Genomic DNA, 18,520 nt, shown 5'->3' with positions numbered 1-18,520 from the left:
CCCCCCCCCGCACATCTCTCCACACCCATTTCACTTCTAAGATGTAAAAAAGAGCAAAAGGGACGTTTTCTACCCACCACAAAGTCTTCTGGGGAGATGTACAGGTGGTTCTGCACTTACGACCACAACTGAGCCTAACATGTTGTTCAGTGAGACATTTGTTGAGTGAGTTTTGCCCAGTGGTGAAATTCAAATTTCTTTTTACGACCGGTTCTGTGGGCATGGTGTGGCTTGGTGGGCGTGGCAGGGAAAGGATACTGCAAAATCTCCACTCCCTCCCCACTCCAGGGAAGGATACTGCAAAATTTCCATTCCCTCCCCACTCCAGGGAAGGATATTGCGAAATCTCTCTCCCCACTCCAGGGAAGGATACTGTGAAATCCCCATTCCCACCTCACTCCAGGGAAGGATACTGTGAAATCTCTCTCCCCACTCCAGGAGAAGGATACTGCAAAATCTCCATTCCCTCCGCACTCCAGGGAAGGATACTGCGAAATCTCTCTCCCCACTCCAGGAGAAGGATACTGCAAAATCCCCATTCCCACCTCACTCCAGGGAAGGATACTGCGAAATCTCTCTCCCCACTCCAGGAGAAGGATACTGCAAAATCCCCATTCCCACCTCACTCCAGGGAAGGATACTGCGAAATCTCTCTCCCCACTCCAGGGGAAGGATACTGCAAAATCTCCATTCCCTCCGCACTCTGGGGCCAGCCAGAGGTGGCATTTGCCGGTTCTCCAAACTACTCAAAATTTCCGCTCTCCAGAACCTGTCAGAATCTGCTGGATTTCACTCCTGGTTTTGCCCCATTTTAAGACCTTTCTTGCCACAGCTGTTAAGTGAATCACCGCAGCTGATGGGCCAGGAACCTAGTTGTTAAGTGAATCTGGTTTCCCCCCCCCCCCTTGACCTGGCTTGTCAGAAGTCACAAAAGGGGATCATGTGATCCCCCGGGACACTGCAACAGCCACAAATACATGCCAGTTGCCAAGCATCTCGTGATCACAGGGCTGCTCCAAAGGTAGTAAGTGTAAAAAAACGGCCGTACTGAAAGTCACTTTTTCCAGTGCCGTCGTAACCTTGAACGGTCACTAAACGAACTGCCCCTGGGTATTATCAAGTCCCTGGATATCGACGCCACCTCCTGGGAAACCCTGGCACAAGACCGAGCGACCGACCGACATGGCACCCGCTGATCCACCGAGGCTGCCGGACCTCTGAGGACAGATGGACAACCGTAGCAGGAGAGAAGCGAGCCCTCCGCAAAGCCAGAGCTGGCAATGCTGCAACAACGGTGCCCACACACCTCTGCCCGACATGTGGCAGAATATTCCGTGCCCATGTGGACACCTGTGAGATGTCCTCTTTGAACGCAATGGACGGACATCACTGTCAAATGAACGGTTCTGAACGAAGGACTGTCTGCATTTCTGCATCCTTCAGCCTCCCAAATGTTTCCACGGATGACGGGCCGCAATCCAGGTGTGGGTTTTGCTTTGGCTGCCAAAACTGGGGTCCCTTCATCCCGCTTCCTTCACCTCCTCTCTCTAATCCTCGGGAGGGGGGGGAGTGCTCTTTGATGCTACCTAAGCCGCTTCCGAGGGTTAAACCTCTCCACAAACCCACCCACACCCACAAAAGAGGCATTTAATCCTCTCCTGCCCCCTGTAAACCCACGCACAGCCTAATCCCGAATTTGAAGGATCCATGATGCCCTCTTGCGTCCTTAGATCTCGGTGCAGTTTGGCAGCTTTTTCAATTCAGAGCGAAGTCGCAGCTCGTTCTTTAAAGACAATAGTTTGCCCCGGGGCGTCGCCTCTGTCTGAACTCTTTAACATGGAATTTAAATTGTCTGGAATGAGCGACGTGGTGGCTCAGTGACGCTGAGCTTGTCCATCAGAAAGGTTGGCAGTTTGGTGGTTCGAATCCCTAGCACTGTAAAGGAGTGAGCTCCTGTGACTTGTCCCAGCTTCTGCCCACCTAGCAGTTAGAAAGCAGGCTTTCTCTCTCCTTCCTTCCTTCCTCCCTCCCTCCTTCCTTTCTCTCTCTTTCCTCCCTCCCTCCTTCCCTTCCTTTTTCTCTCCTTCCTCTCTTCTTCCCTTCCTTTTCTCCTTCCTTCCTATTTTCTTCCCTCCTCCTCTTCCTTTCTCCTTCCTTCCTTTCCTTCCCTGCCTTTCTCTCTCCTTCCCTTTTCTCTCATTTCTTCTTCCCTCCTTCTTTTCTCTCTCTTTCCTCCCTCCCTCCATCCCTTCCTTTCCTTTCTTTCTCTTCCTCCCTCCCTCCATCTCTTCCCTTCCTTCCTTTCTTTCTGCTTCCTTCCTCCCTCCTTCCCTCCTTCCTTTCTCTCTCCTTCCTCCCTTCCATTCCTTCCTATCTCCTTCCCTCCTTCCTTATTCTCTCACCTTCCCTGCCTTTCTCTCTCCTCCCCTTTTCTCTCCTTTCCTTCCCTTTTTCTCTCCTTCTTCCCTCCTTCCTTTCTCTCTCTTTCCTCCCTCCCTCCCTCCCTTCCCTTCCTTTTTCTCTCCTTCCTCCCTTCTTCCATTCCTTTCTCCTTCCTTCCTTCCCTTTTCTCTCCTTCCTTCTTAGTTCCCTTCCTTTCTCTCTCCCTCCTCCCTTCTTCCTTCCTCCTTTCCTTCCCTTCTCTCTCCTTCCTTCCTTCCCTTCTCCCTCTTTCCTCCCTCCCTCCCAGGCTCCTTTTGAAGCTCCATCGACCGTTGCAGACGGTCTCAGCCGTCCACTCAACGACGTGGCGGGGCCAGCGCTCCAGTCCCCGCCTCTGCTGCCCAGCTACTTAAAGCGGGGACGGGACGGCGACGACCCGAGACGGGCTGGGAAAAGCAGGGCAGAGAGGCGACTCCCACCCCGGCGGCAAAACGAGACCCAGCAGGGCGTCCCTCCTCCGTCGAGCCATGGCCCGAGGCGGACAAGGCAAGAGCCGCAGCCTGCGGGTGGGCGGCGTGGCTTTCCTGATCCTCTTCTCCGCCCTCTCCGCCTCGCCCTCGCCCGCCGAGAAGAGGAATGGGCCCATCCGGCTCAGGGAGAACCTCTGGGCCACAGGTAGGGGGTCCTCCGCCCGTCCTCCCGAGGGGCGCCCTGAAAGCTCCATCAGCATCCTGGGCACCTTCCAAGAACAGCGCAGCTCTTTGCTTGACGCGAGGGGTGGGAGGGGGCATTAACAGACGAACAGAGTCGAAAGGGACCTTGCAGGTCATCTAGTCCAACCCCCTCCCCAAGCAGGAGAACCTACACCTGCCTCTACCTCGGATCGAACTCACACACCCCCTGATTGTGAGGCGAGAGGGGCAGCCCCAACAGCCCCCCCCCGCCCTCCAACGCACTGAACAATTGTGGTTCCAGTCGCGAGGGTGGGAGGTAGTGGGGGGGGCTTCTGGAGATCAACGGGGCACCCCTAAATCACAGAGAATACCCCCGGAGAAGCAGGAGGACGAGGACTTCCTAACGGACCTTTCGGATCCCCGCCTAACTCGGAGGGCTGGGGGAGGGGGCGGCCAAAGGGGAAGCTCGCACGAAGTTCTAGTACAGCCTCCATTGTCCTTGTCACTCAAACGAAATTGGTTGAGCTCCGTCTCAGCCTCCCTTGAGGCTGGAGCGTCTCGCTGGGTGGCCAAGGTGCTTTTTTTAACTCTTATTTCGGAGCTTTCTTAAAAGCGACGGGAAACGGCGCTCCGTTTAATGCCCGCTTGGTTTACTTACTACACCTTTGGCGTGTAGGGCGGCGTGGTTAGAAGCTGCTACAACGTGCGGGGGAGGAAATTCAGCACCCGGAAGGGGGGACAGCTCCGCAAACGAGCCTGATTCTTTGAAATAAGGGGGGGACACCCCAAATTAATGGATTGCCTATGATTTGTGGCGGAGAAATATTGGGTGGGTAGAGGAGCGGCTAAAATTTGGCATTGCTTCGACTCCAGCCTGAGTGGAAGGATAGGTCCCCCTTCAGACCCCAGAGACCCCCAGGGAGTCCTCAGAATTGGCCAACCGGCTTCCTTTAAGGTAGGAAAGCAGAGCGTATTTTTCATGAGCAACTGTGAGCCCCGTGTGTGTGTGGGGGGGGGCAATCTCTGTTCTTTGTAACACGGACACGCTCCTCATTTTATTCGTGAATATGCAACCTCCTTTCAAATCAATGCCAATAGGGAGTGAATAGACGGTTTCTTCCTTAGTAGCTCCAGATTTGAAAGTGGCTGAGTGATGAAAGCGATACTTTCAGTCCTTTCGTGTAGTAGTTAAATGGTGTTTCTTCAGATCTCTGATTCATAATGATCTAAGCAGCGATCCTCTTTGGGTGGACGGAGGTAGAGAAGGAAAGGATTAAAGAGAAGGAAAGAGCAAAACAGTGACGGAGGGAGGGAGGGAGGGAGGGAGGGAAGGAAGGAAGGAAGGAAGGAAGGAAAGATGGAGGAGAAATTATCTTTAGCTTCGGAAGGAGGGAAGGAAAGAAAGATGGAGGAGAAATTCTCTTTAGCTTTGAAAGGAAGGAAGGAAGAGAGGGAGGGAAGGAAGGAAGGAGTAGAAATTCGCTTTAGCTTAGGAATGAAGGAAGGAAGGATAGAAGGAAGGGAGGGAGGGAAGGAAGGAAGGAGTAGAAATTCTCTTTAGCTTCCAAAGGAAGGATAGAAGGAAAGATAGAGAAGAAATTCTCTTTAGCTTTGAAAGGAAGGAAGGAAGGGAAGAAGGAAGGGAAGAAAGAAAAATGGAGGAGAAATTCTCTTTAGCTTAGGAAGGAAGGAAGGAAGGAAAGAAGGAAGGAGAAATTCTCTTTAGCTGTAGAACAACTATATTGATTGACTCCAAAATGCCAACACAAATAAAAGGGTATTCATAACAGCAACAAGAGGTTAACCTGGTGAACCAGCCTTTTGATTTATTTAATTTAAAATTTTGTGTGGTTGTGTGTGTGTGTGATTCCAGGGCATTTCATGGGGAAGAAGAGTCCCCTGAGCCCCATCCCTCTCCGCTCATCGTCCTTGGAAAGGGCAGAGGTCAACCAGAGCCCCAGAGCCTTCAGTCCAGCAGTCACAAGCATCATAGACAGTATGAAGGACCTACTGACCAGAGAACTTCTCGAAATCCTTTTGCAGCAGAAGCTTCTGGAGGAGAACCAAGGCAAGCAGGATCCCCAAGAGCAGGTGAGATTCCTGCTGGAGACCTGGTCCTTGACCAGCTACCTCTAGTTGTGTCCTTATTGCTACAACACCTAGACTGTTTTTTATATTTATATTTTTATTTCTTCTTCCTCCTCCTCTTCTTCTCCTCCTCCTCCTTTTCCTTTTCTTCTTCTCCTCCTCCTCCTCCTCTTTTTCTTTTTCCTTTTCTTCTTTTTGTTCTTCTCCTCCTCCTTCTCTTCTTCCTTTTCTTCTCCTCCTCCTCCTCCTCTGCCTCCTCCTCCTCTTCTTCCTTTCCCTTTTTTTCTTCTTCTTCTCCTTCTCCTCTTCCTCCTACCCCCTGCCTTCTTCCCCTCCCTCAACTCTTCATAAGCAAAGAATTGCCCAGATATGAGACCAATCCAAATCTCTTAAGTGTATCTTTTGTTTTCCTTAAGCTTCATGCTGGAGCTTGTTCCTAGTGGAACTGGCTGAAAAGGAACACGCGGGGAGCTTTGCAGGAAATTTGGAAGAGGTTGAGGGTTGCTCATTCCCCCCCAAATAAGGTGGAGTTTCTACTCACCATGATCCTGAATGAAATACTGAATGAGACATTTCATTATTTCCAGCCCACCATTTTACTCATTCTTTCGAAAGATGGGAGTTGAACCAAGAGCTTGGTGCAGAGCAAAACATAACCCATGTCTTCCTCTTATATTTTAGTCCTAGATCACGCATCTTCATCAGAGGTGATATTCACCAGGTTCTGACCAGTTCTGGAGAACCAGTAGCATAAATTTTGAGTAGTTCGGAGAACCGGTAAATACCACCTCTGACTGGCCCCGCCCCCCATCTATTCTCTGCCTCCCGAGTCCCAGCTGATCGGGAGGGAAAGGGGATTTCGCAGTATCCTTCCCCTGCCAAGCCCACCAAGCCACGCCACGCCCAGGGAACTGGTAGTAAAATTTTGAATCCCATCACTGATCTTCATGCTCTTAAGATGGTAAATCACCTACTGCTTTATCTCACATTGATCCACTATTAGGGATTTCTTTCTTTGTTTACCACTATTGTCCTACAGGATAAACAATGGAGGCGGGGTCTGTGTGCTGTATAAAACCCTCCCGGGATTTCTGTGACCTGATATTTCTAAGCCGAAGAGCCCAGCGCTGTCCGAAGATGCCTCTGTGGTCATGTGGCCGGCATGACGAAACACCGAAGGCACACGAAACCCTGTTACTTTCCCACCAAAGGTGGTTTCTATTTTTCTACTTGCATTTTTTATGTGCTTTCAAACCGCTAGGTTGGCAGAAGCTGGGACAAGTCACAGGAGCTCACTCTGTTACGCGACGCTAGGGATTCGAACTGACAAACTGCCAACCTTTCTGATTGACAAGCTCAGTGTCTTAGCCACTGAGCCACCATGCCCCTTATTTCTTTGACCTGAAGGGATCCTGATTTGGAGGGAGGCCACAAACAGCCAAATTGGAAAGCCCACTTCCTTTCCTCCAGCAGGATAGAGAGGGGCAGAGGTAGCTAATGTGCTACCTATGTCACTAATTTGCTCCCTTCTATTCTCATTTGGGGGACGCGGTGGCTCAGTGGCTAAGACGCTGAGCTTGTTGATCAGAAAGGTTGCCGGTTCGAATCCCTAGCGCCGCATAAAAAAGTGAGCTCCCGTGACTTGTCCCAGCTTCTGCCAACCTAGCAGTTTGAAAGCACGTAAAAAATGCAAGTAGAAAAAAACAGGAACCACCTTTGGTGGGAAGGGAACAGCATTTTGTGCACCTTCAGTGTTCAGTCATGCCGGCCACATAACCACGGAGATGTCTTCGAACAGCATTGGCTCTTCAGCTTTGAAACGGAGATGAGCACCGCCCCCTAGAGTCAAGAACGACTAGCACATATGTGCGAGGGGAATCTTTACCTTTTTATTCTCGTTTGCCATTGCAGGAAATGACAACATTAATGAAGTTGCTTTCGAAATACGTTTAATGGCAAAGAACCCAGGAAGACGTGAACTGGGGAAGGAAGGTAGAAGTGTTCCTGGAGACCTTTTTTCAGTCGGATGTTAAAAAAAATTTAAAACGGGGGGGGGGTGTTCTATGTGGAAAATACGGAAAACGCCTACTGTCTCCATGTGCAATGGTTGCTGTGAAGGGGAGGGGAAGAGGGGGAGAGGCATTGTGCGTAAAGGCCCATCTTTACACAATGGAAACCAAGGTAGACACTGTGCAGGAGCTTCCTCTAATAAGCATCAACACTCCAGCATCACTTCAGAGAGATGCTGAAGAATTCAAAAGATGGGCCATGCTGTACTTGTTAGCTTTTCCAAGTCTTTGGTGTGAGGTCAAAGAAACAAGATTTGTGGTTTGCTGCAGAAACTAAAAGAAGAGGTGACTAAGAACCAGTTCTCCTCGTTCCTCTGTTAGCTGAGACGCCAGATTCTTTGCTCCTTTTGGTAAATGCAACCCACCAAGCAATCCTGGCTCTAACCCTTATCTCTAACCAAGAGATGAGTCAAAGATAAGTCAGTAAAGATAGCAGCCTTCGTTCCTTAAATCCACAAGCCTTCAAAGACATTGATCATTTCCAGAATTTTATTAATAAATAATACATCTACAGTACAATGCTGTTGGCAAAATGCAACAAGTGCTACAATCAGGTCACTGAAGAAATTGGCTAAGGCACCATGACTGCTTCCTAAGGGCTCCCTAGGAGAGCTTTGCTGAGCACAGAAATACACAAGATTAGCTACAACAGCCAGGGTGGTATGTAGTTACCCCATAAGTAGCTTGAGAAGTCCACCTCTGACTGGGAGCAAGGCCATTCTGTTGGAGGCGCCTCTAAGGACTTTTAACAGAATGAAACAGGGACCCTGGTCAAGCATGATATGCCTTCAAAGCAGAGGGGGTATTCAGCAGGTTCTGACCCGTTCTGGAGAACAGGTAGTGGAAATTTTGAGTAGTTCGGAGAACCAGCAAATACCACCTCTGACTGGCCCCACCCCCATCTATTCTCTGCCTTCCAAGTCCCAACTGATTGGGAGGGAATAGAGATTTTGCAGTCTCCTTCCCCTGGAGTGGGGAGGGGATGGAGATTTTGCAGTATCCTTCCCCTGGAGTGAGGAGGGAATGGAGATTTTGCAGTATCCTTCCCCTGGAGTGAGGAGGGAATGGAGATTTTGCAGTATCCTTCCCCTGGAGTGAGGAGGGAATGGAGATTTTGCAGTATCCTTCCCCTGGAGTGGGGAGGGAATGGGGATTTTTCAGTATCCTTCCTCCAGGAGTGGGGAGGGGATGGAGATTTTGCAGTATCCTTCCCCTGGAGTGAGGAGGGAATGGAGATTTTGCAGTATCCTTCCCCTGGAGTGGGGAGGGAATGGGGATTTTGCAGTATCCTTCCCCTGGAGTGGGGAGGGAATGGGGATTTTTCAGTATCCTTCCTCCAGGAGTGGGGAGGGGATGGAGATTTTGCAGTATCCTTCCCCTGGAGTGGGGAGGGAATGGGGATTTTGCAGTATCCTTCCCCTGGAGTGGGGAGGGAATGGAGATTTTGCAGTATCCTTCCCCTGGAGTGAGGAGGGAATGGAGATTTTGCAGTATCCTTCCCCTGGAGTGAGGAGGGAATGGAGATTTTGCAGTATCCTTCCTCTGGAGTGAAGAGGGAATGGAGATTTTGCAGTAACTTTTCCCTGGAGTGAAGAGGGAATGGAGATTTTGCAGTATCCTTACCCTGCCACGCCCACTAAGCCATGCCCAACAAGCCATGCCACGCCCAACAAGCCGCACCTACAGAACCAGTAGTAAAAAAATTTTGAATCTCACCACTGCTCCAAAGGTACAGGTTGCTAATGCTTCGCGATGAATATTTAACCCAGCCCCGAACTTCAGATCTATTTGTGGCTGGAGTGCTGAGCCCCTAAGGAAGAGGGAGAGGACTTCCCTCCAACATACATGTTGCCTCCATGCCATCTGCTAAGCCAGATACTGAAGAGACAAAACCTAAAACCTAGACTAGGGGGATCTGCAGATGTACAAGTGTGACTGGGGTTTTGTTTTGTTTTGTTAGGCATGATGAGATCAAGTCACAGTCTCTTTCTTTTCTACATCTCTGGTGCCTTCAACCAACATGAAGCCGATTGACCAAGAACCTTTGGCTGGTGACAACTTTGTAAAGATGAAATAGCTACCTTCCATTAAACATGTCTGCTCACTTTCTGGGTGACTCTGGCCTCCCTGTGTCCTGTGTTTGGGGAGCCTTGTTGTATGGATGTCACGCCATACATGACATCCATATTTTCTTTCCTCTTTCGTTATGTGCCGCTCAAAGCATTTGCCTCCCTCTGTCTAATGATAGGAGAGGCCCTGAGGGGCAGCCAAGGGGAACCCTACCAAACAGGGTACCACCCCCATCCCAATGGGATCTGCTGAGCGTGCCCCCCTCCTGCCAACGTTAGGACCGTCTGTCTTACTGGCACCACTCCTTTCCTGGGGTGGTTGGCATCGGCGCCAGATCCTTTGAGGGTTTCATGATTGTTCTTCAGACCCAACCGATGCGTTTCATGAGGTTGACCTAGCAAAGCTTACGATGGCGCCAAGAGGCCATGGTTGGCGTCAGTTCGCAAGAGTGCAGTGTTACTTCTCGGTGGCCTGGCCAGGACATCGCAGGGTCCATGTCCCTTTGGAACGACCCCCTTTCCAAGCAAGTCCCAGGTCAATGTTGGCTTTAGCTATTCTTGATGGTCAGTTTGAAATCGGGCTGAGAAGGAAGTGTCTGGGTCTGGTGGAAGTAGCGGTTGACATACACCTCGCCCAGCAGGACTTCGTCGTCCTCTTCATCCTCAGCCAAGTCAAAGAATGCTTTCAGAAGGTTGGGCTGGATAAAGTGCAGGGCGATCACCACTAGGCCAACGAGGAAGCAGAAGAGCCCTGGAAGAGAGGGAGACCGGCAACATTAAACAGGGGCACCCCAAAAACATCACTCAGCTTTGCTTCCCTCCTCTGCAGAAAATATGAGTCCAGCAACAGAGTGGTCAATGCCTGGAATGCTCTCCCTGACTCCATTGTTACATCCTCAAACTCACAAAACTTTAACCTTAAACTGTCTACTGTTGACCTCACCCCATTCCTAAGAGGTCCGTAAAGGGGGCGTGCATAAGCGCACCAGCGTGCCTCCCGTCCCTGTCCTATTGGCCCCATTTATTTGCTCCCATTTCCTGTGTTCTTATTCACGTTCTTTCTTATTCCTGTTATCTTGTACATGAGTGATAAACTAAATAAATAAATACATGTGCTTTTGCCGACACTCGATACAGTCCAGGGTAAAAGATTAACCAGTCTATTTGCATCACTTGCTGACTCTGGTTAAATTAAACCTTGCTTAAGAGTTATGAGGTTGGCTTGCTTTGGGAGTTGTGCGTACCCAGCCTGTTGTGATGGACGTAAAAAATTAGCAGTGCTTGGATCACACCCTCTTGGCTGGCCCTTTGACATTCTTGGCCACAGCCTGTAGAGAGACCCCTGCTCCAGGTAGATAAGCCCCCCACCCAAAGGAGACTGTCCCAAAGAAGACAGATTGTCTAAAGGTAAAGGATCCCCTTGCACATATGTGCTAGTCGTTCCAGACTCTAGGGGGCGGTGCTCATCTCCATTTCAAAGCCGAAGAGGCAGCGCTGTCTGAAGATGTCTCCATGCTCATGGTGCATGGAATGCTGTTACCTTCCCACCAAAGGTGGTCCCTATTTTTCTACTTGCATTTGTTACGTGCTTTCGAACTGCTAGGTTGGCAGAAGCTGGGACAAGTCACAGGAGCTCACTCCGTTAGGCGGCACTAGGGATTCGACCTGCCAACCTCCCGACCTTTCTGATTGACAAGCTCAGCGTCTTAGCCACTGAGCCACTGCGTCCCCGATGGTCTACTCAGCCTAATTCACAAGGCCAACCTCAAGAAACCGCATATGGCTGTGTGAGTTCCATGGACGACATAATTGCATGGAGAGGCATGGCCAGGATTGAAATGTCTTCGCAAACCCCTTTGGGACACTCACCTGTGGCCAGAGTGAGCCAGAACGATGCCCCGTAGGCCAGCTTCAGGGATGCCAAGCCGAACTGGATGGCACACCAGGCGTCCCTCCCCGTGGAGAAGGACAGGAGGGCGAAGATGAGGAAGGCTCCCGTGACAAGAAGCATGAAGCCGCCATAAACTGGGACCGGCATGGAGAAGAGCATGTTGGAGATGAGCCACGCACAAAAGGCCACCCTGCAGTTGCAAAAGAGGAAGACACAAGGAGAGTTAGCGGGGAGAGGAGGTCTGGGGTTCAGGTGGACTTCTGATGGAAATAGGCTTGCGTAGAATTATCATATTTTTTGGAGTATAAGACGCTCCGAAATATAAGTCGCAGCTAGCTTTTGGGGAGGAAAACAATGGGTGGGAAATCTGTCTCTGCCTCCCAGCAATTTGCCTCCTTGCAACAAACAGCAAACACTTCAGATATTATACACTGTCAGACTATACTTGTACAGATGCTGTTAAAATTGATGTGCTTTCTGGAAGTATAGTTGTTATCTGCTATTTAAAAGAAGATACAATAGCACTGGGCCTCTTCAGATCAAGCGTTTATTTTAAAAAGCTTCTTCATTTTGTTAAAGTTGTCTAGAACAATAATAAAGCAGTCTTCAAAAAATAAGCCTAATAATTTGAACCTTCTATAGGCATTTATAGTTGTTGACTTATCTCCTTGCAGCAAACAGCCTGATTAGCACAAGAAAAAAAAATCTGCCTCTGCCTCCCAGCAATTTGCCTCCTGGAGCAAACAGCAAGTTTCACTTTCAATTTCTCCCGATCGTCAGCTGTTTCAGGCTGCAGGGATTATTAAATCCTATTGCAGCTTCTGCAAGCCCCCGTTTGCTGCAAAGAGGTAAATTTCTGGGAGGCAAGAGGCCAAAGGGTTGGGGCCGCTGGGTGGGTGGGGCTACATTCAGTGTATAAAACGCACCCAAATTTTCACCCTCTTTTTGGGGGGAGGGAAGATGCATCTTATACTCCAAAAAATACGGTATTTGCCCACCTGATTCCCGGTCCACTGGTTTTCAAATCCCCCCAGCATCATCAAGGTGTGTTGAAAACGCCAGCGAGTTGATTGTTTCCTTGGGGAGCTCTGTTTTGCCCTCCCCCGCTGCCCCCACATTAGCCCTGAGCCCAAAGCCCATCTGCCTGGATGAATCCACCTTTGAGAGACCCCAAGTCCCCTTACCAGAGGGTCGCAGACGCATAGTGGCCCGCTATGCGGTAGACATTGCTCATGCCACAGGGGCTGTGGTCGGTGAACTTCTCCGCCACGTACAGGATGGGGCTGGGCAACCCCCGTTGCAGCCCCTGTTCGAACTCTTTGTCGTAGTCGGCCCCGAACCGCCAGGAGAATTCTTCGTTGTAATTGATGGTTTCGTTGAGCTGCTCCACGGGTTTTCCTGCAAAAAGGCAACGTTGGTGAGCCACTAAAGAGGAAGAGGACTGAGAACTGGGAAGACCCCAGAGGCCCCACGGGTGGGCTTTCTTCCCATCGGAGCTTCAGGGTGGCTTATCTCCATCCCTGGGCTACGGTTCTCAGGCTCCCATCATTGCCCAAGCTGTTATTTCTCTAATCTCCCACCAGGGCGGCGTCCTCCAGCACTGGAGAGCTTGCAGATCCTGACCTCCCTGGGACCAGGAAGAGGATGGGCCTCTGACAGCTTCCACTCCATCCCCTTCTACTCAATTTCAGGAGCTCTTGGACAAAATCTCTGAAGGCCCTGCTAAGCAAGTGAATCAGGCCTTTGGAAAGAAGAGAAAGAGGGAAGGAAGGAAGGAAGGAAGGAAGGAAGGAAGGAAGGAAGGAAGGAAGGAAGGAAGGAAGGATGGACAAAAGAGAGGGAAAGGAAGGAGGGAAAGAAAAAGGAAAGGAGGGAGGAGGGAGGGAGAGAGGGAGGGAAGGAAGGAAGGAAGAAAAAAGAAGGAAAGAAAGAAAGGGGAGAGAGGAGGGAGGGAAGGAAAAAGAAGGAAGGAAGGAAGGAAGGAAGGAAAGAAAGAAAGAAAGAAAGAAAGAAAGAAAGAAAGAAAAAGAAAGAAAGGAGAGAGAAGGGAGGGGGAGGGAAGGATGGAGGGAGGAAAAAGAAAGAAGGAAGGAAGGAAAGAAAGAAAGGAGAGAGGAGGGAGGGAAGGTAAAAAAAGAAGGAGAGAAAGAAGCAAAGAAAGAAAGAAGGGACAGAGGTGGGAGGGAGGAAGGAAGGAAGTTCAGCCTCTTCTTCCCTCTCTGTAACCACTGCATGCTTTAGCTCTTCTCCTTTCTTCGACTTCAGCATCCCACAGATTTCCCACAAGAAAAGCATCACCCCAACCCCAACCCTCCCCCCCCCCCCCGTTCTTGCTTGCCCTTGCAATGAGCAGAGTCGGGCATCTGTCCTCCCTGCCAGATTATCTGGACTAGAAGCACTACAAGGGCTACCATCGCTTTTGCAAGTCTGCAAGTAATCCTCCCCCCTCCCCCCCTTTCCTCTTTCCTCTCCAGAAAACTAGAGAGGGTCTCTTCAGGCACCCCTCCCGTGCCCTCTCCCTCCTTCTGTGGGCTTTTCCCCCCCTGGTTGCCCCACCTGTGGCTCTCCCTCCTGTCTCCCGAGGTGATTGCCCCTGGCCATCATCACGGCATCCAACTCCCCCTCCCCACCTCTAACCCTGGCTGGTCTACTCAGCTCCTTCTCTTGGCAGCCCTGCCAACTCACCAACCAGGGTGATGTTGACTCCCGACAAGCCAACGTGCAGCCCGACGTCTGCGTAGACCATGGCGGAGCTGAAGGATTTGTAGGTGGTGTTGGCTGCCACGGTCCCACTCTCCCAGTCCGAGGAGAAGTGGACAGCTGCAAAAGACAGAAACCTCTCCATGAATCTCAGGAAGGGAGTAGCTGAGGAGGGCAGGGTTTTGAGGCCCATCCTTAGTCCATCTTCTCACCTCCTGAGAATTCTGCTGTAGGAAGCAAACGCTTGGGGCTACTGAGCACCAGGGGAAAGGGCACCCAGAAGAGTAATCCAGAATCCAGAATGACAGAGTTGGAAGGGATCTTGGAGGCCTTCTAGTCCAACCCCCTGGTTAAGCAAGATACCCTACACTACTTCAGACAAATGGTTATCCAACATCTTCTTAAAAGCTTCCAGTGTTGGAGCATTCACAACTTCTGGAGGCAACTTCTGTTCCACTGATTAATTGTTCTCACTGTCAGGAAATTTCTCCTTAGTTCTAGGTTGCTTCTCTCCTTGGTTAGTTTCCATTTATTAATTCTTGTCCTGCACACAAAGGTGCTTTGGGGAATAGAACAGAATAACAAGGTTGGAAGGGGTCTTCTAGTCCAACCCCCCCCCCCCCCCCGCTCAAGCAGGAGACCCTACATCAGGATCTACTCTACATCATGCTGGCTGGGGAATTCTGGAAGTCCACAACTCTTAAACAATTTCTAGTAACAAGTCCTTCTACTGATTCATTTTTCTAACTGGCAGGAAATTCCTCCTTAGCTCTAAGTTGCTTCTCTCCTTGATGAGTTTGCACCCATTGCTTCTTGTCCTGCCCTCAGGTGCTTTGGAGAACAGCTTGACCCCCACCCTTCTTTAGGGCAGCCCCTCAAGTACTGGAAGGCTGCTACCATATCAAACCTATTCCTTGTTTCCATTAAACTTGACATACCCAGTTCCTGCAACCGTTCTTCGTATGTTTTAGCCTCTGCTCCCCTAATCATCTTTGTTGCTCTTCTCGGCACTCTTTCTAGGGGGTCTCAACCAGGGGTGAAATTCAGCAGTTTCTGACAGGTTCTGGAGAACCGGTAGCAGAAAATTTGAGGAGTTTGGAGAACCGGCAAATGCCACTTCTAGTTGGCCTCAGAGTGGAGAGGAAATAGAGATCTGGCAGTATCTTTCCCCTGGAGTGCGGAGGGAATGGGGATTTGGCAGTATCCTTCCCCTGCCACGCCCACCAAGCCACGCCACGCCCACCAAGCCACGCCCACAGAACCGGTAGTAAGAAAAATTGAATTTCACCACTGGCCTCAACGTCTTTTTTGTAGCACGGTGACCAAATTAAGATCAGAATTCAGACAGAGGTTTTAAAAAAGAAGGAAACCAGGACTTACCGACAATGACTCCGCCAATGAAGAGGCTTGAGATGACCCGAAGAAGCCAAAACAGCCTCTGTTGACCAAGAGAAGAGGGATCAGTCAAACGGCTCGCAAAGCACAAAACCTACTCGCTCATGGGGGAGTTGAGGCCAGTCACTCTCTCCCAGTCCCAACCTACCTCACAGGGCTGTCGTTTTGGGAGGCGGGGCAGCGTGAGAGGAGAGCATACACATTTCTGAGCACTCCAATGATAAGTGGGATAAAAATTCAAGAAATCCCGTTTTTGAAATGCCGGGGCACATCAAAGGCAATCTCAATCTATGTTTGATTTCCCAGGATTCCATTTAGGAGTTGACTGGAACAGATCCTGGTTTCTCTATCAACATGTAACAACAGCTTTTCCCCCCCCCCCCCATTCCCCCCCCCCCAGCCCTCCAATTCTCTAAAAGCGGCGGGGGGGAAGTCCTACTTTGGATGCTTCACGCTAAGGCATCATTTTTGTTTGCAAAAGCTTTCCCTTGCCCCATCTAGAGCCCTAATCCCTATTTAACTCTCTTTTCATAGAGTTTCCTCTGTATTTTTCCCACCCCAATCCTGCCAATTATAACTGTTTGTGGTTTTTAATCTGCTGCCTTAAAAACCACTTCATGGGGGCAGGAAAAACTTGGAAGATTTCTACATTTGATGTGAAAGCAAGCAATGAACTGGCTTTTTAAGAGGAATCTACCCCACAAGAAGAAATAAATACAAAGTTAAAGGTTCCCCTCGCACATATGTGCTAGTCATTCCTGACTCTAGGGGGCGGTGCTCATCTCCGTTTCAAAGCCGAAGAGCCAGCGCTGTCCGAAGACGTCTCCGTGGTCCTGTGGCCGGCATGACTCAATGCCAAAGCCGCACGGAATGCTGTTCCCTTCCCACCAAAGGTGGCTCCTATTTTTCTACTTGCATTTTTATGTGCTTTCAAATTGCTAGTTTGAGCAGAAGCTGGGACAAGTAACGGGAGCTCACTCCGTTATGCGGCGCTAGGGATTCGAACCGCCGACCTTTCTGATCGACAAGCTCAGCGTCTTAGCCACTGAGCCAAAAAAAAAATGGCTCTCTAAAAAAATAAAATACAAATTCTTGCTGGAGAAACACATCCATTCACACACACACACACACACACACACACACCCCTTTTAAATTATGTTACAGATTATTCTAAGGAAAGCAAATTCCTCCTGGCCAGTCAAGTTTCCCAGAGTTAGCACTTGTTTTATTTAATTTATTTATCGAATTTAGAAACTGTCTGTCCCCCTCAAAGTTCCTCTCTGCAACACACACACCCGGACATTTGCAAATAAAAACCCACATTTGCAATGGGGTGCAATCCCACCCACTCAAACACACACATTGACAATGCTCCGTTTAATCACTCAATGCACGGAACCCCAAGCCTACAACCGATTGCCCGAGTTTGCACGACTTATAAACTGCCCGCCTGCTGAATCCAGGCGAACGTTCAAGAGTCTTCCCTCCGGCGGGGCTCAAAACGCGGTTGGGGAAAGGGGTCCCCCCGGACGCTTCGTCCCCCGCGCAGGTTCGAAACCCGCCTGGGAATGGCTAACTCACCGCTCTGCCTCGAATTCCTGGCAGGATAAGCAAGAAGCTGAAGGCGATGACCAGAAAGACAATGATGACAATGATGAGGTCCACGTCAAAGACGAAGGGCTTCTTGGATTGGGGGTAGAAGGGGTAGATGCCGTCAAACAAGGTCATGGTTCTTGCGGATCTGGGGAAAGAGACGAGAAGGGGGTCAGCTGGGGTCGTCTGGATGGGAGGAAGGTCAGCGAAACTTGGGCAGAAGGTGGTGGGGGGTCCTGGCAAAGGATGAGGAGGCTCTGAACTTCAAAGGAGTTTTGGGGGGTTAGCTGAAGTCCCCCCAAGCCCCCAGGTAGGGTCCAGGTTTCCAGTCTGCCCCCAACTCTCCTCCGCCTAGTCTCCAGGCGTTCCGCAGGCGCTGCTACAACCAAAGGAGGCCTTTTCCCTGCAAGCTGGCTTTTTTTTTCTTTCCGAAGCGAGGGGAGCCGAGGGAGAAGGAAATCCGGAGCGGGAAGGGGCTACAAGGGACCGACTTGATTCCTGAATGCCCCCGTCTGCCGGCCGCCTCCGAGGGGACCGTCGGGAGCGCTCCCCGGCCGTCCATCCGCAGCAGCCTCAGCCCAGCCGGGGGCTTTGGAAAAGAAGAAATCCGGCCGGGACTGGAGGCTGAGGAGATGATGGCTGGCAGAGGATAGAAGCGCTCTTCACATGCACAAGGGCATGCGACTCTCTTTCCCTCTTTCCTTCGTTCTATCTCATTCTCTTTCTTCTCATCTTTTTCTTTCTCTCTCTCTCGTTTTCCCTTTCTTTCTCTTTCTTTCCATCTTTTTCTCTCTCTTTACTTCTTTCCCTCTTTCTATCTCGTTCTCTTTCTTCTCATCTTTTTCTTTCTCTCTCTCTCTTTCTTTCCCTCTTTCTTTCTCTTTCCATCTTTTTCTCTCTCCTTCCCTCTTTCCCTCTATCTCATTCTCTTTCTTCTCATCTTTCTCTCTCTCTCTCTCTCGCTTTCCCTCTTTCTTTCTTTCTTTCTCTTTCTTTCCATCTTTTTCTCTCTCTTTCCTTCTTTCCCTCTTTCTATCACATTCTCTTTCTTCTCATCTATTTTCTCTCTCTTTCCTTCTCTCTCTTTCCATCTTTTTCTTTTTCTCCCTCTTTCCCTCTTTCTCTCTATGGGACCAGGTGGCCGGAGAGAAGGAAAGGCTTTGGGTCTCCAGCCTGACCCCAGCCCCTCCCGGCTTGCGGGCAACAGCCACCGGGCAGTCTTACCTGGCAAGGGTTGTTTGCCTGTGCCTTCTATGGAGCTCGGAGCGCAATACCGGCGCCCAGAGCAGCGCTCGGCCCTTATACAGCTGGAGCGGGGGAGGAGGGGGGTCGCGAGCAGGTGGCATGCAAATGAGAGGGGATTTCCGGCCACGCCCCCCACAGCTGGCTCCTCGGACAGCGGCCACAGGGCGGCTGTCAGTGCAGGGCGGCTGTGACAGCGGCAGCAGCAGCAGCGCCGGCGGCTCCGGGATCGCACCTGAACAGGTGAGCAGGCGGCTTTCCCGGGGCAGATCTCGAGAAGACAAGCCTGGACGACGGCGGGGCGGGGGGAAAGTCCTGCTGGGGGTCCCGCGAGGCTTTCCCGCCAGAGGCAGACCCCGCGTTTCCACGCTGTCCACCGCCACGCGTGCCAACACGCGCCGCGCCGGGGTTTGCGCC

General features: G+C 50.6%; 2 protein-coding genes across 3 annotated transcripts; one reads left to right on the top strand and one right to left on the bottom strand.

Annotated features, from left to right (window-relative positions):
- Window positions 1–2,823: 2,823 nt before the first annotated feature.
- NMB (neuromedin B) lies at window positions 2,824–9,307 on the top strand. 2 transcript variants are annotated; one of them, XM_081964891.1, is made up of 4 exons: window positions 2,824–3,057; window positions 4,930–5,147; window positions 7,056–7,136; window positions 9,174–9,307. In XM_081964891.1, the coding sequence occupies exons 1-3, from the start codon at window positions 2,910–2,912 to the stop codon at window positions 7,095–7,097; spliced, it is 408 nt and encodes a 135-aa protein (XP_081821017.1). In that variant the 5' UTR covers window positions 2,824–2,909; the 3' UTR covers window positions 7,098–7,136; window positions 9,174–9,307. The 2 variants fall into 2 exon arrangements, with proteins under 2 accessions (XP_081821017.1, XP_081821018.1); XM_081964892.1 differs by lacking the exon at window positions 7,056–7,136.
- A 523-nt stretch (window positions 9,308–9,830) lies between these two features.
- DUOXA2 (dual oxidase maturation factor 2) lies at window positions 9,831–16,996 on the bottom strand (the record flags this gene model as incomplete). The annotated part of the gene is made up of 6 exons (XM_081964711.1): window positions 9,831–10,033; window positions 11,152–11,363; window positions 12,358–12,571; window positions 13,859–13,993; window positions 15,254–15,311; window positions 16,850–16,996. The coding sequence occupies 6 exons, from the start codon at window positions 16,994–16,996 to the stop codon at window positions 9,831–9,833; spliced, it is 969 nt and encodes a 322-aa protein (XP_081820837.1).
- Window positions 16,997–18,520: the final 1,524 nt, after the last annotated feature.

This window comes from Natrix helvetica (genome assembly GCF_964273705.1).
Source record: "Natrix helvetica genome assembly, chromosome: 12".
Taxonomy (NCBI): Eukaryota; Metazoa; Chordata; class Lepidosauria; order Squamata; family Natricidae; genus Natrix; species Natrix helvetica.
The sequence above is the reverse complement of the archived record's forward strand: the minus strand, read 5'-3'. Positions and strand labels throughout refer to the sequence as shown.